The following is a 20,025-nucleotide window of genomic DNA, read 5'->3' on the forward strand; positions in this document are numbered from 1 at the left end:
ATGGGCGAACTAAGAGCATCTACAACGGTGCCACTGTGGCACCGTCCGAATCTAACTGGCAACAAGCAGACGGAAGACTGTCGGACTTTACCGATGTAGGGTTAGTTCTTGGTTGCAGTGTGGAAAGTAAGTTTGCAGACACAAACGAGAGGCGGACTACACGTGGCAATTAATCTTCATTTTATATTTTATTGGATGAAATTTCAGAAGCTCGTCAGATCTGAGTTATCGGCAAGGTTGGCTTACAACAATAGCTTTCCGGGGGAAGGTTAAAAACGGATAGATCGGGTGTGTTGTACATTCAGATTCGACCAAATTAATAGATTTAGTGATGTTCGGTTTATCCGATGAGCACTCCGGCAAGCCATTTTCAGACTTCTTTTCGGTTTGTCCGATGAGCACTCCGGAACCCACTATCAGTCTTCATTTTATATAATAACTTAGATATCAAAATTGCTTCTTTTTAAACAAACAATTTGTGTAAATAATAAATTAATATTTGTTACGGATCCCAGGGTTGGTGGTAAGAACATATATAAAAATTTAGTTTATCAATTTCTATAATGACTGGCTTCTATTTTATTACAAAAATAATAATATAAAATTTATTCAACCTTTCACAAATTATAACACATACATGGTTACCTATATAATAATAATAATAATAATAATAATAATAATAATAATAATAATAATAAACCCAACGGATTGCATTAAACAAAAATTAATACATAATTAAAAAGCCTTAAAAATACATGTTAACTATTTAGTGTTTAAATAATACTTATTAAAACTAGATTATATTTAAACATATATGAAATATAAAATATAAATATGTTATGAAAAGTAGTCAAATGTAAATTAATTGTAGAATTATGTGATGATGTGGTAGTTTGTGGAGGTTTATTATTGTGGGAGAAAGTGAATGATTTTAAGAAAAGTTTTGAATCTGATGTGGCGCTGGTGTGACGGTTTGTAGAAGTTTGTTGTTGTTGATGCTCTAACCCTGACCGTTGATAAGGTAGAGATCTAAGGGCTCTTGTTTTATAATACTAAATAAGAAAAGGCGGGGTATATGGAGTTCTTAATGCACTACAGGTAATTAGATAGCTATTTTTGTGTTTTCATAGACCCGTAAAGTGTTGGTAGGATTATGCCTTTCTTAATTCATGTAACTCACAGTTCGTCAATATTAAGTCAATCGAGAAGGAATTTTCTTTAAAGTGGTTGGAAGTGTTTTTGTTATTTCATTTCATATTAAAAAAAGAGTAATTGGGCTGCTGATGTTACGAGTTGGGCGGGGCCTGAGCTAACTTATGAGGGTCCGAGCTTTAAAATTGGTTGTTTATGTTTGACTTAATTAAACAATTTATTTCTAAAATAATACATAGAATTTTGAAAGTGGTAAACCTAAAAAAACGCAAGGCTCGTGCTTGGGCTCAATAACAATAATCTAATTTTTCGACTAAAAGGTTTTATGCATTAGAAATACTCTTTGGATGTTGACTTGTAAACTATGAACACGAACCTAGCATATTCGTGTTTGACTTTTTAACTTTAACCGAACAAACAATTGAATGTGAATCTATATAATTAACTTGTTTTAGCATAGGATTAACAAGCAAGCTGGTGTTGTCCTCACACTTGACCCTAAACCAATCTAGGTAACTTCTATTCGTAAGTCAGTCAGTTGATTATGTTATCTCTACTCACTCTTAGTAATCTTATATCTAACTACACAATTTCTTAATTTTTTTGTATTGACTGGGAACTGGAATGGTTCAGGATGTCACACCTGTAGGTACCGTTTATGATTACAAGTCTAAAACCAACATTTGCATGTTTTTTAATCCTTTAGTTCATAAATATATAAATTTTTAACAATTTGCAGTACCATAACCATGAGAGATGGTGGATTTGAGGCGATTAAAGAGGCGATTTTGAACCTTTCACTTCACCACAAAGAGCACATTATTGTTTATGGAGCAGGAAACAAGAGAAGACTGACGGGAAAACATGAAACCACCAGCATCATCCCATTTTCATGGGTATTTAGTAAACATATTTATAGAGGTAGGGTAGCAAAAATACCCAAATACTCATATAGATTACCTGCGGGTGGAAGAGGACTCCCTCAAAAGTCACCCGCGGAACATTTTAATCAACCGCATAACTTAAGTCAGAGAGGAAGAATAAGAATAAAATCTAGAGACTACTTGCGGAGTGACCCAGACGTCCTCAGAAGTCATCTGCATGGTACTATTCCCACCCGCGAAGGTGACTAGAGGGTGACGTCAGAGGGACAGCTGTAATTAACTAACTTCTTTCTAGAAGATTTACAAGGATCTTTCCTTGGGAAGCACATGATGCAACAACCAATTAGAAAAGGACAGGTGGCGAGTTTGTTATAACCGTGCACATGTAAATTGAACACGTCTTATCATATGCGGACACGTGTCCATGTTGTTACAAAAGCATCTTATGGAAAAGGACAGCTAGACCAATAATATTCCCCAAACCCTTCGGCTATAAATACATTCATCATCTCCACAAGGTATTGTAGGACCGATTCGGGACTCGGTTTCCCAACGATTCACGGGGCAACGTGTTAGAGTGCGGAATCCTCTAACACGGCGATTCGGTGGTGATCAACGGGCACGTAGGTACGATTCCTAAAGGGGTTTGACGCCTAGGATTGGAGGAAACGACCAAGAACACGAAGAACAGTAGAGAGAGTTTCTGTAGGCTGCTGGTTCGTGAGTGTGTAATCTGTGCTCCCCCTTGTGAAATTTCCCAAGTAACGTTTATATACCGAAGACTCATTCGGTCGAATGAGATACTCATTCGATCGAATGAGATCTGGTTCGATCGAATGAGATCTGGTTCGATCGAATCAGTCACTGATTCGATCGAATCAGCTTCGTTTGACATTTTCAGTACGTTAACTTGGTTTCACGATCGTTGGTTTCATGTTGAACTAACCTGATAGAACTGGGGACATACATGTGACATTTCATGTCCTAACAAACTCCCCCTTGGAGCCAGTTCTATTTACCTGTAACCAATCGAGTTCTCTTGCTCGATCGTAACTCCCCCTTGGAGTTATCTCACTCTCTCTTTTCTCAAAACTAGTGGTGCATACGTTGCATCCACAAACTCCTTTCTTCATGGAGTTCTCTCTTGATCAAATGGTACAGTCAGTCAGACTTACCATAGGTTCCGCATATCCTGAGACGCTGTCAATTGGAATTTTGGATTAACATTTAAGCACAATTGTATTAGATTTGTAAATTGACATTAAAGCATAATCTATCACAATATTCCAAATCATATTTCATTCAATTCAAAACAATTACAATCAGAAGATTTAACTTTGAATTACAACAAGAAACAAGATAAACGAAAGACATGACAATTAATCTTTAGTTTCTTGGGCATACTTCTTCTGTTGTTCTTTCCAATTTGATCCTGCATGTATGTCATAGGCAAAGCAAATCCTAATGACATTTCTGTACGTTAACGCTTGCTCTATGTCTTCAGGAGCATAAAGAATCTCTGTCTTGTACAACGTATAGACATCCTCCCTTGACAAATTTGTGAGCCACATTGGATCAAAAATACGAATTGTGCTCCAGTTTCCATAGTCATTGAGCACAATAACTGCCTCATGCAGTCTTCCATCATAGTACCAATGCCTGAATGATTTGTAGAAGTCCTGCTTCATCTTTCTAAGAGGAATCTTCTTCATTGTGAGTGGTGGCATGTACTTCAAAATAACTTTTGGCCTGTTGGTGATCGGATCGATCTCCTTTTTGCTTATATATCTCTTCGGCCTTTGTGGTGTGATCATCTTCCATTTTGTGTTGTACTCTTTTCGCAATACACTCTGATAATACGTGGCAAATGGAGATGAGTTGGCGTATAGCAGATCAAGATAATTCAGACGGTTCAGATCATAAGTAGGAAGGGTCTTCAAATCAGTAATACGTTGAAATTATTCAACCCCCCTTTCTCTCTTGACAGCTACGCAGTTAAGATCCTTCAGACATGCCCAAGCGATAATTTCTCCTGAAGTTCTGCGACCCTTCATTTTATATGACGTTGTATGAGGAATGGTCGGCTTCGCTTGTCGTCTGGATCTTATCTTCTCAAGAATAGCATTGAATGCTTTCATGCATTCCTCGGTTTTCTCTAAAAAATCGGCTTGATCCGCTTCAGAAGGCTGTTCCATATTGTTTGACCTTTCTTCAGCCTTCTTCTGTATTTCCTCCTCTGTTACATTTTGGAAGAAACTTGCAGAGTTAGGAAGATCGTCATTTTGAGACGTATAGTATTCAGGATACTCTTCCTTTGACAAGTCTTCCATTTCAACGTCATCAAATTGAGAGGGATCGACGTGTGAGGGATCAGTGGCCGTAGATGATGATGAATCAGGTGTAGCAGCAGAAGAAGATGTTTGTTCTGTTGGAGGCAAAGCCAGATACTTGCCTGTTTCTACGTTGGATAATTCAAACATTTGTTCCAATTCTTCTTCTGTGAAATTATGAGAAATTTCACCTTCTTCCAAGTCTCCACTTGCGAAGTTTCGCTGCTCATTTGGATTGTCCAGTAGAAACGTGAAAAATTCTGCTGCAGTTTTTGATTGCAGCGGTTGGACATTAAACGGATCATCATCACAATATCTTCGCCCGCAACATCCTCGGCCCTAACCTCACCAGCAAAGTGCACATCTGATGCACTTGCTTCATCACCAGCATCCAGAACCTCAACGTTAAAGAATGAATCAGCCTCTTTTTCGGCATCTGTTCTGGTGTCTGCCGGTACCGCTTCCTCCTCAGTGTCAGATTCGTCGCTGGTTTTCTGATAAGGTAAGTTCTCGACGTCTGAATCACTGGCGGCATTCTTCCACTTCCTCTTCGGAGGAGCCTTGTAAGACGGATTTGTCACGTGCCCAAAGCACCTTTTGTGTGGTGGTCTTGTGGGGCGGTCCTTGTAAGACTTTAAACGGTTGAGGGTTTCGTTCTTCATGTGGTCCAGTTTCACCACATCACCCTCATTTTCTTTCAGTAGACCCGGAGCTTGACTATCGACGATCATTTGCACAAATCTCGGGTACTGTAGAAACTTCTCGCCCGCCCCTTGTTTTATTGTCAGATTTTCCACCATATGGCTGAAGGTCATCTGCGAGAAGTTGTAGGGGCGGTTCATCACTAATGCAGCCATTGTGAACTGCATGCTTTCCCTCAATTTGTCAAAACTTGTTCTTTGAGGCCCTAAGCAGTGCATCACCACGTGTGCCAGATATTTGAACTCTGGACACAGATTGGCTTTATAGAGTAGACCGGCATTCAGGTCACCGTCGTACTTCATTCTTGCAAAACATCCTCTGGTTCCAGCAGGATGTAACCCAGTAGGATCTGAATCAGCATCAGCAAACCCACAGACTTCCCTGAGGAGTTGGGCAGATACAACAATTCCGTGCCCTCTAACATTGGAGCGAATTACCGACGGCACAACAGTTTTGTCGTGCGAGGCATTCCTCCAGAATTCCTGTTGAATTGACATGATGGGTTCTACTACCCTTGAGATAGGTCCGTGAATCCTGGACCGTTTCAGGAATTTGATCATTGTTGCAAAGTCTTTCCCATGGCTTGCCTTTTCGTCGAGAAAGGCTACTATGTTGTGCTTGATTGATGTTTTGAAGGGAATGAAAACTTCTGCAACTTCAGCCATTTTATCTGCAAACATAAACGTGTTAGAACGAACAGATATCGAAAAGACTGAATGCGTTTAACATTTTCAAACTTTCTGGACTGGTTCAATCGAATGAGCAATGATTCGATCGAATGAGCTACTCATTCGATCGAGTGAGCTACTCATTCGATCGAGTGAGATCTAGTTCGATCACAGACAGTCGAATGAGATAAATATCATCTTTGACCTCTGTTTCGATCGAACTACTGATCGAGTAAGTCTCATTCGATCGAACAAGAGACTCGTTCGACCGAATAGACTGATTCGACTCCTTCAACCTCAGCCCAGAATGTGAAGAAACCCGATCGACATTTTCGATCATTTAAAGATACGCAACACACAGATAGCATCAGTTGAAGTTTATGAACATGTATCAACATTAAACTACAAGACTTAAACGGTTAAAAACAGTTTAATATCAGTTTCGTTCTAAAGTCCGTTTCCGAGAACAAAAACGACCAAAAACATGATCAAAACACGGTTAAAATCCAAAAAATCTTACATTTTAGTGATGTATGTGAAAAATCGAATAAGATGAATGGATCAAAACGAGGGTTTCGCGTAAACAATTTTGAGAGTAAATTTCTGTAAAATTTTTCGAATAATTCTGACCGATCGAATGAGTCTGAGTATTTATACTGTTTCTGGACTCATTCGATCGAATGGACTTGTTCGATTGGACCAATCGATCGAATGAGAGTCTATTCGATCGAATAAGTCTCTCGCAACACCTCTCATTCTCACAACAACTGACTCGATCGAATCGGCTCATTCGATCGATTTACTCGATCGAATAGCAACATATTCGATCGAATGAGGGAAAAACTTTGAAAAAATAAACTTTTAAACTTTTTATTCCCCGCAATCGATCGTGGTGCCTTTTGAACCTGCAAGAAAACATAAACTTTTGACACTTGGTTAGTTTTCTTAGACATTTTCCGATGATGAGAGCTTAGTTCCTGCAGAACATATAGACCATAAAACATTAGTAAACACACGGAAAAATATCAGGCACAACCATCTTTGAGTTTTCTTGTCACTTCTTCTTTCTTTCATGCACAGTCGGTTGCGCAGATAAACATTTAGCAGCCTGCATGAAGTTTTCTTTCATTCCTACACACTGGATAAACATTTAGTAGGAATAGACAGGGATCAGACTACCTGTCACGATGATTTCTCATCGATTTTCAAACAAACCGAACTAAATAAAATGAAAAATAAATAGAAATAAAACCCTTTTTTTTTTTTTTTTTTTATAGTATTTACAGGGAGGGACAGGAATCAGACTACCTGTCACTGGATGATTTCTCATCAACATTAAAGCAGAATAAAAATAAAAATAATTCAGAATAAAACTCTTTTTGAATTCTTTTTTTTTTTTTTTTTATAATATTCAAACTGAAATAAGCAACTGTATAAAATTTAAAATACAATATTTTTGGTTGAGAAGGATCTATAATAAGAAATCATACAGACTTATTTGACTATCTACTGAGACTTTTCGTGATTTTTCACATGTTTTTGATTTTTCTTAATAAAAGAGTATACAATATTAAACTAGACATAATGAACATTCTTTTTGTGAGAAAGATCCGAACATGGGATCAGTACTGACATTGTAGCACTCAGTAAGTTCAATAAAATTTCTTTTGGTCGATGCATATTACCGATGCGATTATGGGTATATTTGTCCATTTAAACTTAAACAAACATCCTCTCGTCTGTCAATGACCATTTGATAATTGCTTTTGATCACAGCTATGTATCCCACCATATTTTGATTGACTCATGTAGGACCTCACAACATATTGAACAGTCAAATCGGCGCATCTTATTTTTGACAAACGACCATAAGCTTATAGGATCCCCTTTGTTCGCTTTTCATCAAATTTTGTTGCTTTTCTCATTCTTGCGAATTTAATTAGCAACTTGATGATTTTATCATGTTTTCACATACGTGTTCGGTATTCATCTACTTGTCCCAAAATCATTTATTTTATATATATATATTTTTTTTTCAGGAGATATCCAAGTTATCAGCGCTGTCCAGGTCGATACTTACGTATCACAGAGGGAGATAATAACTTTAGATATACCAGTATGGAAGAGCGCTGTCCAGGTCGATACTTACGTATCACAGAGGGAGATCAATCCAAACCGGTGGAGCATAAGATATTTAATACAGATATCCAAGTTATCAGCGCTGTCCAGGTCTATACTTACGTATCACAGAGGGAGATAATAACTTTAGATATCACAGCATGGAAGAGCGCTGTCCAGGTCGATACTTACGTATCACAGAGGGAGATCATTCCAAAGCCGGTGAAGTATAAAATATTTAATACTCCTCCTTAATCAATGTTTAAAGCATTTGATTTAGAAGGGACTTTCGATGAAAGCAGACCTGCAACACGAAGATCTAACATTCTTTAAGAATTTAGCTTTTGGGGGAACCAATTTGGGCCGATGGTAATTCGTGTACGCGTGATAAGACATATCCTCAATTGATATTGGTCTTTAGACAGTGACGTCTCGTCAATTTATCTTAGATGTACACCCATAGCTGACAATCTAAATGATTTAGATAGGTCAAATCCAGACTCAATTCAGTAAGATAAGCCTACCAATATATCACATTAGTACTATGCATGACCAATTTTTCACTTTATATCTTTTTAACATCATGCTACTGTCAGTGTGCCATCACTTCCCAAAGGTTGGATACAATTTCTCATTTTCTGAATATATGAATGTTTTTGGATAAAAAAATTTAAATTATTTCGCCCCGATCAAGTCAAAGTCTTCAGGTAAACGGCTATCCTGACGATCCAATGGATCAGCTGGACCGACCACATACGAGTATGTGTCCTTCTAACTAAGTATGAATGACTATTTTTCAGCGAAAGAATAAAAACACATCATAAACCGCCCCGGTCACTTTCAGTCATCTGGTTAATGGTTATCCTCATAATCTACTAGTAGAAGTAAGGACCAAACATATCCGAAGATATGTCCTTCAAACTGAAGCAACCGACATAATTCTAAGCGATAGTGACGATTTTTTTTTTTTTAATATAAGGAAAATGAGAATAAGCTATACAGAAATAAAAATCTTTTTGATGTCTCAGTATGATAGCGTCTGTGTACTATCATCTTTCTTGTAACAAGATCAACTTCTCAAAATTTTAAAATTTTTGATGTTTTTGGGTTTTTGTATTTTATATTGTTTTTGGTTTTTCTTGAAACCTTTCTCCCCCTAAAAATTATAAAAACAAAATCTTTTTGGATTTTTCAAATTTTTAAGAAAAGAAAAAATGAAAAACAATTTAAATGATATCTTCAGGAACATCATCTGATTGACGTTTAACGCCGTTGATCTCTAGCAAATATAAAAACCGTGGTTTGTCAAATGATTTAGTGAAGAGATCAGCGCGTTGTTCCTGAGTGGGGATTTTTACCACATCGATTAACTTCTTTTCGTAACAGTCACGAAGGAAGTGATATCGAATTTCGATGTGCTTCGTTTTGCTAAAATGGACAGGATTTTTGGTAATTGAAATTGCAGCAGAATTATCAATATATATGGGAGTAGTAGAACATTCAATACCGTAGTCACGCATCTGTTGCTGAATCCAAATAACTTGAGAACAGCAACTGGCAGCCGCAATATATTCCGCCTCAGCTGTTGAAGTGGAGACTGACGTCTGCTTTTTGCATTGCCACGTTACTAAACGACTTCCAAAGAACTGACATCCTGCTGTTGTTGATTTGTAATCGAGTTTACAACCACCATAGTCCGAATCACTATACGCATGTAGATCAAAGTTATCATCATGAGGATACCAAAGACCCCAATCTGGAGTACCCTTCAGATAACGCAAAATTCTTTTGACTGCAATAAGATGGGAGACCTTCGGCTTTGACTGGTAACGTGCACAGAGACACGTAGCAAACATTATGTCCGGCCGAGAAGCAGTCAGGTACATTAGAGATCCGATGATCCCTCTATAGTGAGTTGGATTGATCAATTCACCCTTCTCGTCAGGATTAATCCCGTGATTAACCTCTAACGGAGTTCCTTGTGAAGAAGAACTCAACATCTCGAACCGTTTCAAGATGTCATTGACGTATTTTGTCTGGTGAATGAAGACACCGGAGTCTGTTTGATCAACCTGAAGTCCTAAGAAGAACTTCATCTCACCCATGGAGCTCATTTCAAATTTTTCTTGCATCACTTGTTCAAACTCCTTGCATAGTGTTTTATTCGTGGACCCGAAAATGATGTCGTCCACGTACACTTGTACCATAATGAGATCTCCTTCTTTCTCCTTTGTAAATAACGTGCAGTCGATCGTTCCTCTTCTAAACCCGTTGTTCAGAAGGTGTTTGGATAGTTCCTTGTACCAAGCTCTCGGGGCTTGGTGAAGACCGTACAAAGCCTTGTTGAGCAGGTAGGCTTTGTCCTTGTGATTTGGGTCTTCAAAACCTGGAGGTTGTGCCACATATACGGTCTCTTCGATGTGACCGTACAAAAAGGCACTCTTGACGTCCATCTGATATACTTTGAATCTCTTGAAAGACGCATACGCCAAGAACATCCGGATTGCCTCCAAACGCGCAACCGGAGCATACACCTCATTGTAGTCTAGGCCCTCGATTTGCCTAAACCCTTGGACCACCAGGCGGGCTTTGTTGCGAACAATCACTCCACGATCGTCATGTTTACATTTGAGTACCCACTTAGTGCCAATTTTCTTCTGTCCTTTGGGGAGATCCACCAGCTTCCACACACCAAGTCTCTTGAACTGTAATAATTCTTCTTGCATGGCTGAGACCCAGTTAGCGTCTTTCAGCGCATCGGTGATGCTGCGTGGTTCTTCTTGTGCTAAGAAGCATTCATGGGCATTTAGCGCAACTGATCCTGACTCCATCATTTCAGTGTAGAGGCCAAAATTCAGTTGTCGACGTGTTTTGACACCCTGTTGAATGTCCCCTATAATGTTGTCTTGTGGATGATCACGTTCAGTCCTGACCACCGGATTGTCAGGAACGACAACATTTTGTTCCAAGTTAGTTAAGTTCGGCTCAGGAACTGGAGCGGTTGGTGCCTCTGAAGTAGACGTTAGAGGCTGATCTGCATTTGGCGCTTCTTGATTTGACGATGAAGGTTGTGGAGTAACCTGTGTCGGTGCCGATTGTACATCATCTGCTGGTGATTCATCTTCAGATTCAGATTCGGATGACTCTTGAACTTGCTCGCTAGACTCTGTGGAGGAAGACGATGATGGACCAGGATGAGGTGAAGATTGCTGTGATTCATCAGGAGGTGCATTTTGCGCCTCATACATCATCTGAATAGCAACCTCATACAAATTGAATGACTTGAACAATTTGTCAAAATCAAACAACCAGTCTTCTCCTGACCCCTTGGCTGGTTCTGTATAGCGTTGAACGTCGACATGGTACCATTCTTCAACTAATTTTGTTGATCTGTTGAAGACCCGTTTGAGAGGTACACTGTAACCCAGAAAATAGCCGTTGATGATCTTCTCCTCGAACTTATTACCGACTTGCCTTTTAAGTAACGTGCAAAGAGCTCCAAATGGTTCCAGGTGCTCTAAATTAGGTCTCCGTCGTTGAAGAAGCTCGAAGCTTGTCTTGCCGTGGCGCTTGACAATGCCTACCCGATTCAATGTGAAACAGGCGTTGGCAATTGCCTCACTCCAAAACGTGACAGGCAACACTGAGTCTGCTAACATTGTTCTAGCTGTCTCGATTAACGTTCGATTTTTCCTTTCAGCAACCCCGTTCATTTGTGGAACATACGGGGCACTGAACTCCTAAACAATACCTCTTTCTTTGCAGAAGTTTTCAACATTCGCATTCTTAAACTCTGTCCCGTTATCTGAACGCATTCTCCGAACCTTCAGATTGTACTGTGACTCAAGAGTTGTAACTAGCAGATTTATACACCCAAATGTCTCGGACTTTGCTTTCAAGAAAAACACCCAAGAGAATCTCGAATATTCATCAGTAACCACTAGACAGTATGAGTGCCCAGAGATACTTTTGACGCTGATTGGGCCAAAAAGATCCATATGAAGGAGTTCCAATGGAATATCAATCGAGCGGAAACTCTTAGACTTGTGGGACCTTTTTACTTGCTTTCCCGCTTTGCACTACACACACGAATCAGGGAGACGGAAACTTCTCAGATTAACTCCCTCAACTAGCCTGTTGTGCACAAGCTTGTTCATGTTCCTGACATTAATGTGTCACATCCGTTTATGCCATATGACAGTATCACGTTCGGATGCCTTGGACACAAAACATGTCGCCGTTGGAGACGATGACCCTGCCTTAGCCATATCCAGAATGTAGAGATCACTCTGGCGTGCGGCTGACATTAAAACCTTGTCTTCAGAAATGGTGAAATCCTTAGCCAAGATGTGGCAGTCTCGATCATCAAACATAACTTTGAAAACCTTGTCGCAGATTTGACTTATCGACAACAGGTTGTTCTCCAACTCCTTGATGAAATTAACCTTATCAAACGAAATTCGCCCATTAGAAACAATTCCTTGGGCCGTGATGTAACCACCTTGATTTCCTGCAAAGGAAACTGCACCTCCTTTTATCTGTCTGACACTGGATAGGAGATTCATGTTTCCAGTCATGTGCCTGGAAGCTCCTGAGTCGATGATCCACATGTTGAGTCTTGGATCATACAGAGCAACCTGCACACAAAAAGCAAAAGGTTTAAATATCATTGGAAACCCAAGCCTTTATGGTCTTGGGTTTTCCATTATCATCACGAATTAACAGTTCAATCCATTTACCCTCATTAACACTGTTTTCTGGTTTGACATCGTTATCAACAGTGTTGTTTTTCTTTTGTTTCCAACTGTCAGTCTTCTTCTCAACATGTTTGACATAGCTGGTTGAAGACTGACTTTCACTTGTTGAAGGGGAAACACTTGGGTTTGAGGGATTCGGTGATCTGTGTGGTGAGGTTGACTGAGGTTTCCTAGGAGAAACCGACCGCGGTGTGTGAGACCGAGTTTGACTTTGAATGTCAACGGTCGGTCGCCTCATAGGAGTTGACTTGACATATCTAGGATCCGTGTACTTGTAGCAGAATCTTGCTATATGGCCAACCTCTCCACATGAGAAACAGTAGTTTCTCCCCCTTTGACGTGGTGGAGAGTAATATCTTTGTTGTTGTTTGTCACCATAGTACCCCTTGGATTTGACATTTTGGGGTGAAGTTTGTCTGGGAGGGGGTTTTGGAAAATTATGTTTTTTATTAAAGTTACCCTCCTTGACAAACTGGGTACCATGTTCCACATGCACTTTCTCAGATTTATGATTAAACTTGTTCTTCTGAGAATTACTTGTTGTTGCCTTTGATTTAGATGTGGATGGGCCTGACTTAGTTGTGGAACCTAAGTCTGTGGCAACAACATTTGGTTTGGTCTCAGGAGCCGGGTCAATGACTTCTTTACCCTTGGACTTTGAAATTTGTTCTGTGTCCTCGGGTGTTTTAACATTTGAGTCATCGTCTGGCACAGCTCCTGGTGTGCTCACAAATTGGTTCAGCACTGGGGGTGGGACATTGTGATATCCCACACCTCTTTCCTTTTTGCACCGGAACTCGGGGATAATGTGTTCTAGCAAATAAGAGGAATTGGAGTAACTTTTTAACTTGAAAGTCAATGATTCAAGATCAGCTTTTGTGTTCTCCATTTCCTTTTTCAAGACATTATTTTTATTGATATGAAAGTTGATAGAGTCTTGTTGATTTAGAACACATATCTCCAATTCCTTGTTCTGACGCTTAAGGCTGTCAACTTTTTCTTTAAAAGCAGACTCTTTCTGCTTCCAAGTCTTGTTTTGAGCAAGAGCGTCAGTCAGTTCAATTAAAGATCTTGAGGCTGCTTGTTTATAAGCCTCGAGATCTTCAATTCTCTCTTTCAGAGAATGAATTTCTTGTTCAGACATTTCACATTTTAAACATTTGGTATTTTCTGGTTTGGGAGTAGTAGGGTTAGAACTTACCTTGGCATCATTTGACGTCTCTGCCATGAACGCAAAGTAAAGATTCCCTGCTCTTTCCAGAAAAGATGCAGGCGTTGCTTTTGACAGTACCTTGTTGACTTCTTCAACAGTAGCAGCTTCTGCAGGAATTGTTGAACTTGGAGATGATTGAGGAACCTTTGACTCTTTTTCTTGATCCTCCATAATCTCCACTGATGACACTTCAGCTTCATGCTCTCCTTCATTCATTTCAGTAGCTGGCTCCTCGACAACGTATTCTTCATCAGTTGAGGAATCATCAGACCCAGATTCTGAGTCTCCATCCACAATGGTGATGTCAGCCATGTTAATGCTGAAGTTCCAGGACTCGCCTTCATCACCTTGAACAGCAAGAGCAGTTTCATTGTTGATGTTTGCGTTGTTTGCTGCTGTTTGATTCTGAGGGACCAGTTGTCTCTCATTGTTGACATTTGCAGCGGCTGCAGCAGGAGTAGATGAAGTTGAAGTAGTTCGGAAGGGATATTGGTGACCTTCCCTCTTTGGTTTAGAGCACTCCTTGGCAAAATGACCAAGTTCGCCACAGTTGTAGCATTTAACTTTTGTTTTATCAAAACCAAACTTGGATTTATTGTTGATTGAAAGAGCTTGGCCTGTTTTCTTAGCCCACTTTCTAGCCCTACGGAACGCGCTGCCAAGTGCCCACATGATGTCGATGCGTTCCATATCGTCTTCGTCTAGCTGTTCATAGTCATCGCTGTCCAGATGACTGTTGCCAAGTTTACCAGCCACCATTAAGCTGTATGATTCAATTATTGTGCCTAACGTTGCCATGTGTTCTTTGGCAACTTCCACCGTTACCTTTCCCAAGCCTTCAGTGTTTAACGTTGCCTTTTCAGTTGACTTGGGTCCGGAGTTAGAACTTGAATTTCCGGAATTTGATGTTGGTGGTGCAGAAGATCTAGTTTCGGTCCCCTTAGATTGATTTGACATTGAGGAGACAAACGCAGTCTTCATTGGAGCATGGTCATTTGAATCTGACATTGGTGATTTTGACATGTACAGCGACTTGTCAGATGTTGCTCTGGGTTTCCTGGAGGATGCTCTTAATTCAGCGTCTTCCTGTCTGATTTCTTTTATAAAGTCAGAAAGAAGAATCGTCTCCAATTGATGACTTCTTCTCATCACAGTCAGGAAGGTGTTCCAGCTTGTTGGGAGTCCTTGAGCGAGACATCTAACCTTTTCAGTCCCTGTTGTTTTGACATTATAGGACTTTAGCTCTGACATAAGATGATAGAACCTTGACAGCAACGATTCAATGTCTTCTCCGGATTTTGGACCAAACAAATCAAATTCACGCTTTAGCTCCCGTGCGTGAATTTCTTTAAGTGACTCAGATCCTTCGCATCGTTCAACCAGTGCGTTCCAAAGTGTTGATGCTGTTGTGAACTGGTTAAACTGATGGAAGAGATCGCTGGAGAGAGCTTGAGACAGTAAGGAGAAGGCTTTCTTCACAGCATCAAAGGCTATCTTTTGTTCTTCTGACAGCCTAAAGTAGCTCAGGCTTTCACCATCATCGTTTGTAGGATGCACCCACGATGTCTGAACCGCTTCCCATAGTCCAGGATTCACACCTGTGATATGAATCTGGAATCTTGTCTTCCAGGTAGTAAACTCATTGAGTGCCATCAACTTTGGAGGCTTGTTGAAGCTTCCAGATTCTGAATCACTCTCAAGGATCGATTGGATCCTTTTGTTTGTACTTGAACTGGCAGCCATGTTTGCTTCTTTGCTTCAATCTTTGATCTTTTAATCGAATGAGAGTTGATTCGATCGAGTGTGTTCTTTATTCGATCGAATGTGTTCTGATTCAATCGAATGACTGACTGATTCACTGTTCTGGTCTTCTGAAGCTTATCCGATCGAATACGATCTTGTTCGATCGAATGAGGTGACAGGTTCGATCGAATGGATGTCCGGTTCGATCGAAAGGGTTCTGGCAGTCGAATAAGAAAGAGATCGAATGGGTGGATCGAATATGAGACTTGTTCGATTGACTGGAAGCAGGTTCGATCGAAAGGATGAACTGATTCGATCGAATGGACTTGGCGTAAATCACGGCGGGAAAAACTGATTCGGTCAAAATTCAAACTGGTTCGATCGAATAGAAAGCTTATTCGATCGAATGAGTTCCAAAAATACGACTAGTTCGATCGGGATTTATGGAATTTCCAAACTTAGAAGATTTGACCAGATTTTCGGTTGTAAATTCACTAACACGAATCCAAGTTGATTTGGAAGCAAAATATGACTCTTTTAAGTGTATTAACACTTAAACAAATAACCAACCAAACAAAAATGGATCAAACGTTTAAAAACGAAGAACACGATGAATGTTCTTGATAAAACCCGGAATTTTAACACCAAATCTTGAGATCAAAAACCAAAATATATGACTTTTATGAGTTTTTGATAAGAACACCAAGAACAAAAACACTAGTTTTCGAAAATTTTTCAAGCAAAATATATGATTTTCACAAGAAAAACACGAATATCACCACGAATCTTTCGTGAATCAAGAACCTTAAGCTCTGATGCCACTTTGTAGGACCGATTCGGGACTCGGTTTCCCAACGATTCACGGGGCAACGTGTTAGAGTGCGGAATCCTCTAACACGGCGATTCGGTGGTGATCAACGGGCACGTAGGTACGATTCCTAAAGGGGTTTGACGCCTAGGATTGGAGGAAACGACCAAGAACACGAAGAACAGTAGAGAGAGTTTCTGTAGGCTGCTGGTTCGTGAGTGTGTAATCTGTGCTCCCCCTTGTGAAATTTCCCAAGTAACGTTTATATACCGAAGACTCATTCGGTCAAATGAGATACTCATTCGATCGAATGAGATCTGGTTCGATCGAATGAGATCTGGTTCGATCGAATCAGTCACTGATTCGATCGAATCAGCTTCGTTTGACATTTTCAGTACGTTAACTTGGTTTCACGATCGTTGGTTTCATGTTGAACCAACCTGATAGAACTGGGGACATACATGTGACATTTCATGTCCTAACAGGTATTAATCCACTCCCCACGATTTACTCTAAGGGGGTGTTTGGTTCGTAGGAATTTATGGGATTTCATTGGAATTGGAATTTAGATTCCAATCCTTAGTGTGTTTGGTTGGAAAAAAAAAAAGATTTGGAATTGGAATTAATTCCAACCAAATCATATACTTGATGGAATTCAAATTACACCACTACCTTGAAGGATTTCATAGGAATGTTGTTGAATACCATAAATAACCCCAACCTTTACCACCCGACACAAACCGTCACTGAACTAAATCAATGCCGCCACCCATCGATCGCTACTAACCACCTGTTGCCTCAGCCCCTCTCGCCACTCAGTGACACGGTTGCCATCGACGCCGGCCGATCTCAAATTGCCGATTGGACATCACTGTCACCAATTGCCACCCACCCCCACCTACCACCGACCGTCACCTCTGCCACCGCCACCCCCATCGACGGCCACCGTCACAAAGCAATGAGTTTTTATGGTGTGTTTTGTAGTGTGAAATAGTGTGTATTAATGTGTGTGAATAGTGATCTAGAACTCTGTATATGTATATTATATGTGTTTGAAGGGACAAGTTTGTCTGTGTTTATTATGAGTGTTTGAAGGGGCAATTTTGTCTCTTCGTGCACTTTTACATTCTAATTCCATAAACAAATACACCAACCAAACACACTAAGGACTTCAATAGAATCCTTTCAATTCCAATTCAAATTCCATTTTCAATTCCCATCCGAACTCCATGAACCAAACACCCCCTAAATACCTAAAGTACTTTTCTCTCTTTTAGAACGGCACTTATTCTCTTTTAGAACAGTACTTCTCTCTTGTGCTAGAATTGTAAGAGTTTTCTTTTCCGAATGATATGAGGCAATCTCTTCAAGGGCCAACGAAAACTTTAACAGTGACCAGGCGTTCCACTGGTATCACAGCACCTGGAGGTCCGACTCCAGGTGATTTGGGACACGTGACGATGGAAACTCGCCGGTTTCACCCGGAACAGGATCTGGAAGACAGATATGATAATCCCCCCCCCAGCGAGATCTCATCGTCGTAATCTCATCTTGAAGGAGTCCAATCTCCTGAAGAATGATTGCGTCTACAACAAGAGAATGCTCTAGCTGAATACGAACGCATGATTCGTGAAGAACAAATTCGTGCTCATACCTTAATTTATGATGAGAATCCTCTAAGATCTCTATCTCCCCCCCCCCTCCAACGGTACGGAGGAGCCAGATGCGTGAGAATCTCTAGACCAAGAGATTCTCTGAGGAAGAAATCGAAATGAGAGGTTGATGTCTTCTGTGCGGTGCGTAGAAATATATTAATGGATTGGAGATTTAGCTTTGCACAAGATCGTGTTTTATATTTATAAAAGTGATTTCTACTAAAACTAAACACACAAAAAAGGCAAGTGTACCTATCGTATATGTAGAATATTATTGGTAAGAACCAAGTATCGATCCTTGGACACAAATTTTTCGAATAATGAATCTTCGTCGTAATGAAATTGGAGAGTTTTAATCATTTTGGGTTGATTTTTGAACTTTTTATAAAATATAAATACTCTTATATAATATATAGGTGACAAGAAGAGAAGTTCTAAACAAGTAGTTCAATTTTATGAAGGTTACCATCTAAGATCAAGAACCCACTCCATTGTTCCTTGATGATTATTAAAATAAACATGTGATAAACTTTCCCTAATAATATATGATAGACTATATTCCTCATTTTTAATGAATATATTCTATGACATAATAGAAAATAGCATGCGTATTTTCAAGTCTATCATGTGCTTAATAGCATGCTACCACGAGAATGTCAATTTAAGTAGACAAGCAGTTGGTAAAGTAGAATGTTTAGGATTGACTTCGATTTCTCAAATACCAATCCTAACAACTTCGAGTGGTTGTAGTTAACTCACACAACCTCCCATTGGTTGATTAGATTAGGTTATAATTACACATTCCATTAACATATGATTTCTTTAACTAGCATGATAACCTAATCAATCGTGTTAATAATGTTATTTTAGAATTATCAAAACTAGAGAAACAGATCATAACATATATCTCATCATTTATAAGTGCAACATAGAGATCCATGTTTTATCTTGAATAAATTACCAAAGTATTGTTTTTACCATTTCTAGTTTCCAAGAACATGAGTGAGCATGAATAATTTTTAGTCATCAACCTCGATGTATTGAGTTAAAGTGATAAAATATTTCTTCATCAATGGATAATGGCAAAATAACCATGACTTTACCAAACTAAACCACATGTTTCACATAATCATCAAGTAAAACAAAGCTTCTTCATAGATTTTAAATTGTAAATGGAGTTTATCTCATAATGAGCATTGTTATGAACATTAAAAGAGATGATGATAATAAACACATGTTTAAACTAGAAAAATCTTACCAAATGTGGAGGAATCTCCCTTCTTAATGATGATGATGGATTATGATGATGTTGATGATGATGGATGATAATGGTAACCTCCAAGCCTTCAAACTTTTCGCAAGATCTCCAATATGAGTGTAATGTGAGTGTTTTTATAAGAGAAACCCGTATTGAGATTTTCTCACGCACACTTGATTAATGCAACATTCTCCTCTATTTATAGGCAGTCTGAGGAAGTATGCACGGCCCCGTGTCCTTAGAGGCACGGTCCATTGTCCAGGTGTCCAGTTGCATTAAATGCTGTCAGATCGTAATTGATGACTCACCACTAGGGCGTGCTTCCTGAGGCACGACCCGTGCTTTTTAGTGACATGTGCTAATTCTTTTTGTTTTATCTAAAAGGTGACCATGACCCCATGGTGGCTTAAGAACGATCCCGTGCTTCTTTGTCCAGTGTTTGTATTTTCTTGTAGATTTTTGTCTTTTTTTGTGTTCAGTAGCATGGGGGCGTGGTTGAGGGTTTTCTTTTGTTTTTATTAGTCTTTTCACTTGTTTATTCGTTTAAGGCTTGGTTTTACCTGAAATTGCATTTTAATATGATAAGTAGCCTTCTGAGATATATTATTCGATAGAAGTTGCAGTTTTAGAGATTCTTTGTTGCTAAAAAGATGTATAATTTTATGTACATCAAACATCCCCACACTTGAACCTTGCTTATCCTCAAGCAATCTACTTATAAATATTCTCTAAAAATT

General features: G+C 39.4%; 1 protein-coding gene across 1 annotated transcript in view; it reads left to right on the top strand.

Annotated features, from left to right (window-relative positions):
• Positions 1–20,025, top strand: part of LOC143586409 (glutamine synthetase, chloroplastic-like) — a 47,803-nt gene continuing 27,778 nt past the window's right edge. The window contains exons 1-6 of the mRNA XM_077067965.1: positions 1–95; positions 208–268; positions 1,608–1,662; positions 1,765–1,801; positions 1,892–2,048; positions 16,893–16,897. Of these exons, the coding sequence (XP_076924080.1) occupies positions 1–95; positions 208–268; positions 1,608–1,662; positions 1,765–1,801; positions 1,892–2,048; positions 16,893–16,897 (410 nt within the window). The remainder of the gene's footprint in view (positions 96–207; positions 269–1,607; positions 1,663–1,764; positions 1,802–1,891; positions 2,049–16,892; positions 16,898–20,025) is intronic.

Source organism: Bidens hawaiensis, unplaced genomic scaffold (genome assembly GCF_021521415.1).
Source record: "Bidens hawaiensis isolate Kalapana, Puna unplaced genomic scaffold, B.hawaiensis_p1.1 tig00034647_1, whole genome shotgun sequence".
In the NCBI taxonomy this organism is placed as follows: Eukaryota; Viridiplantae; Streptophyta; class Magnoliopsida; order Asterales; family Asteraceae; genus Bidens; species Bidens hawaiensis.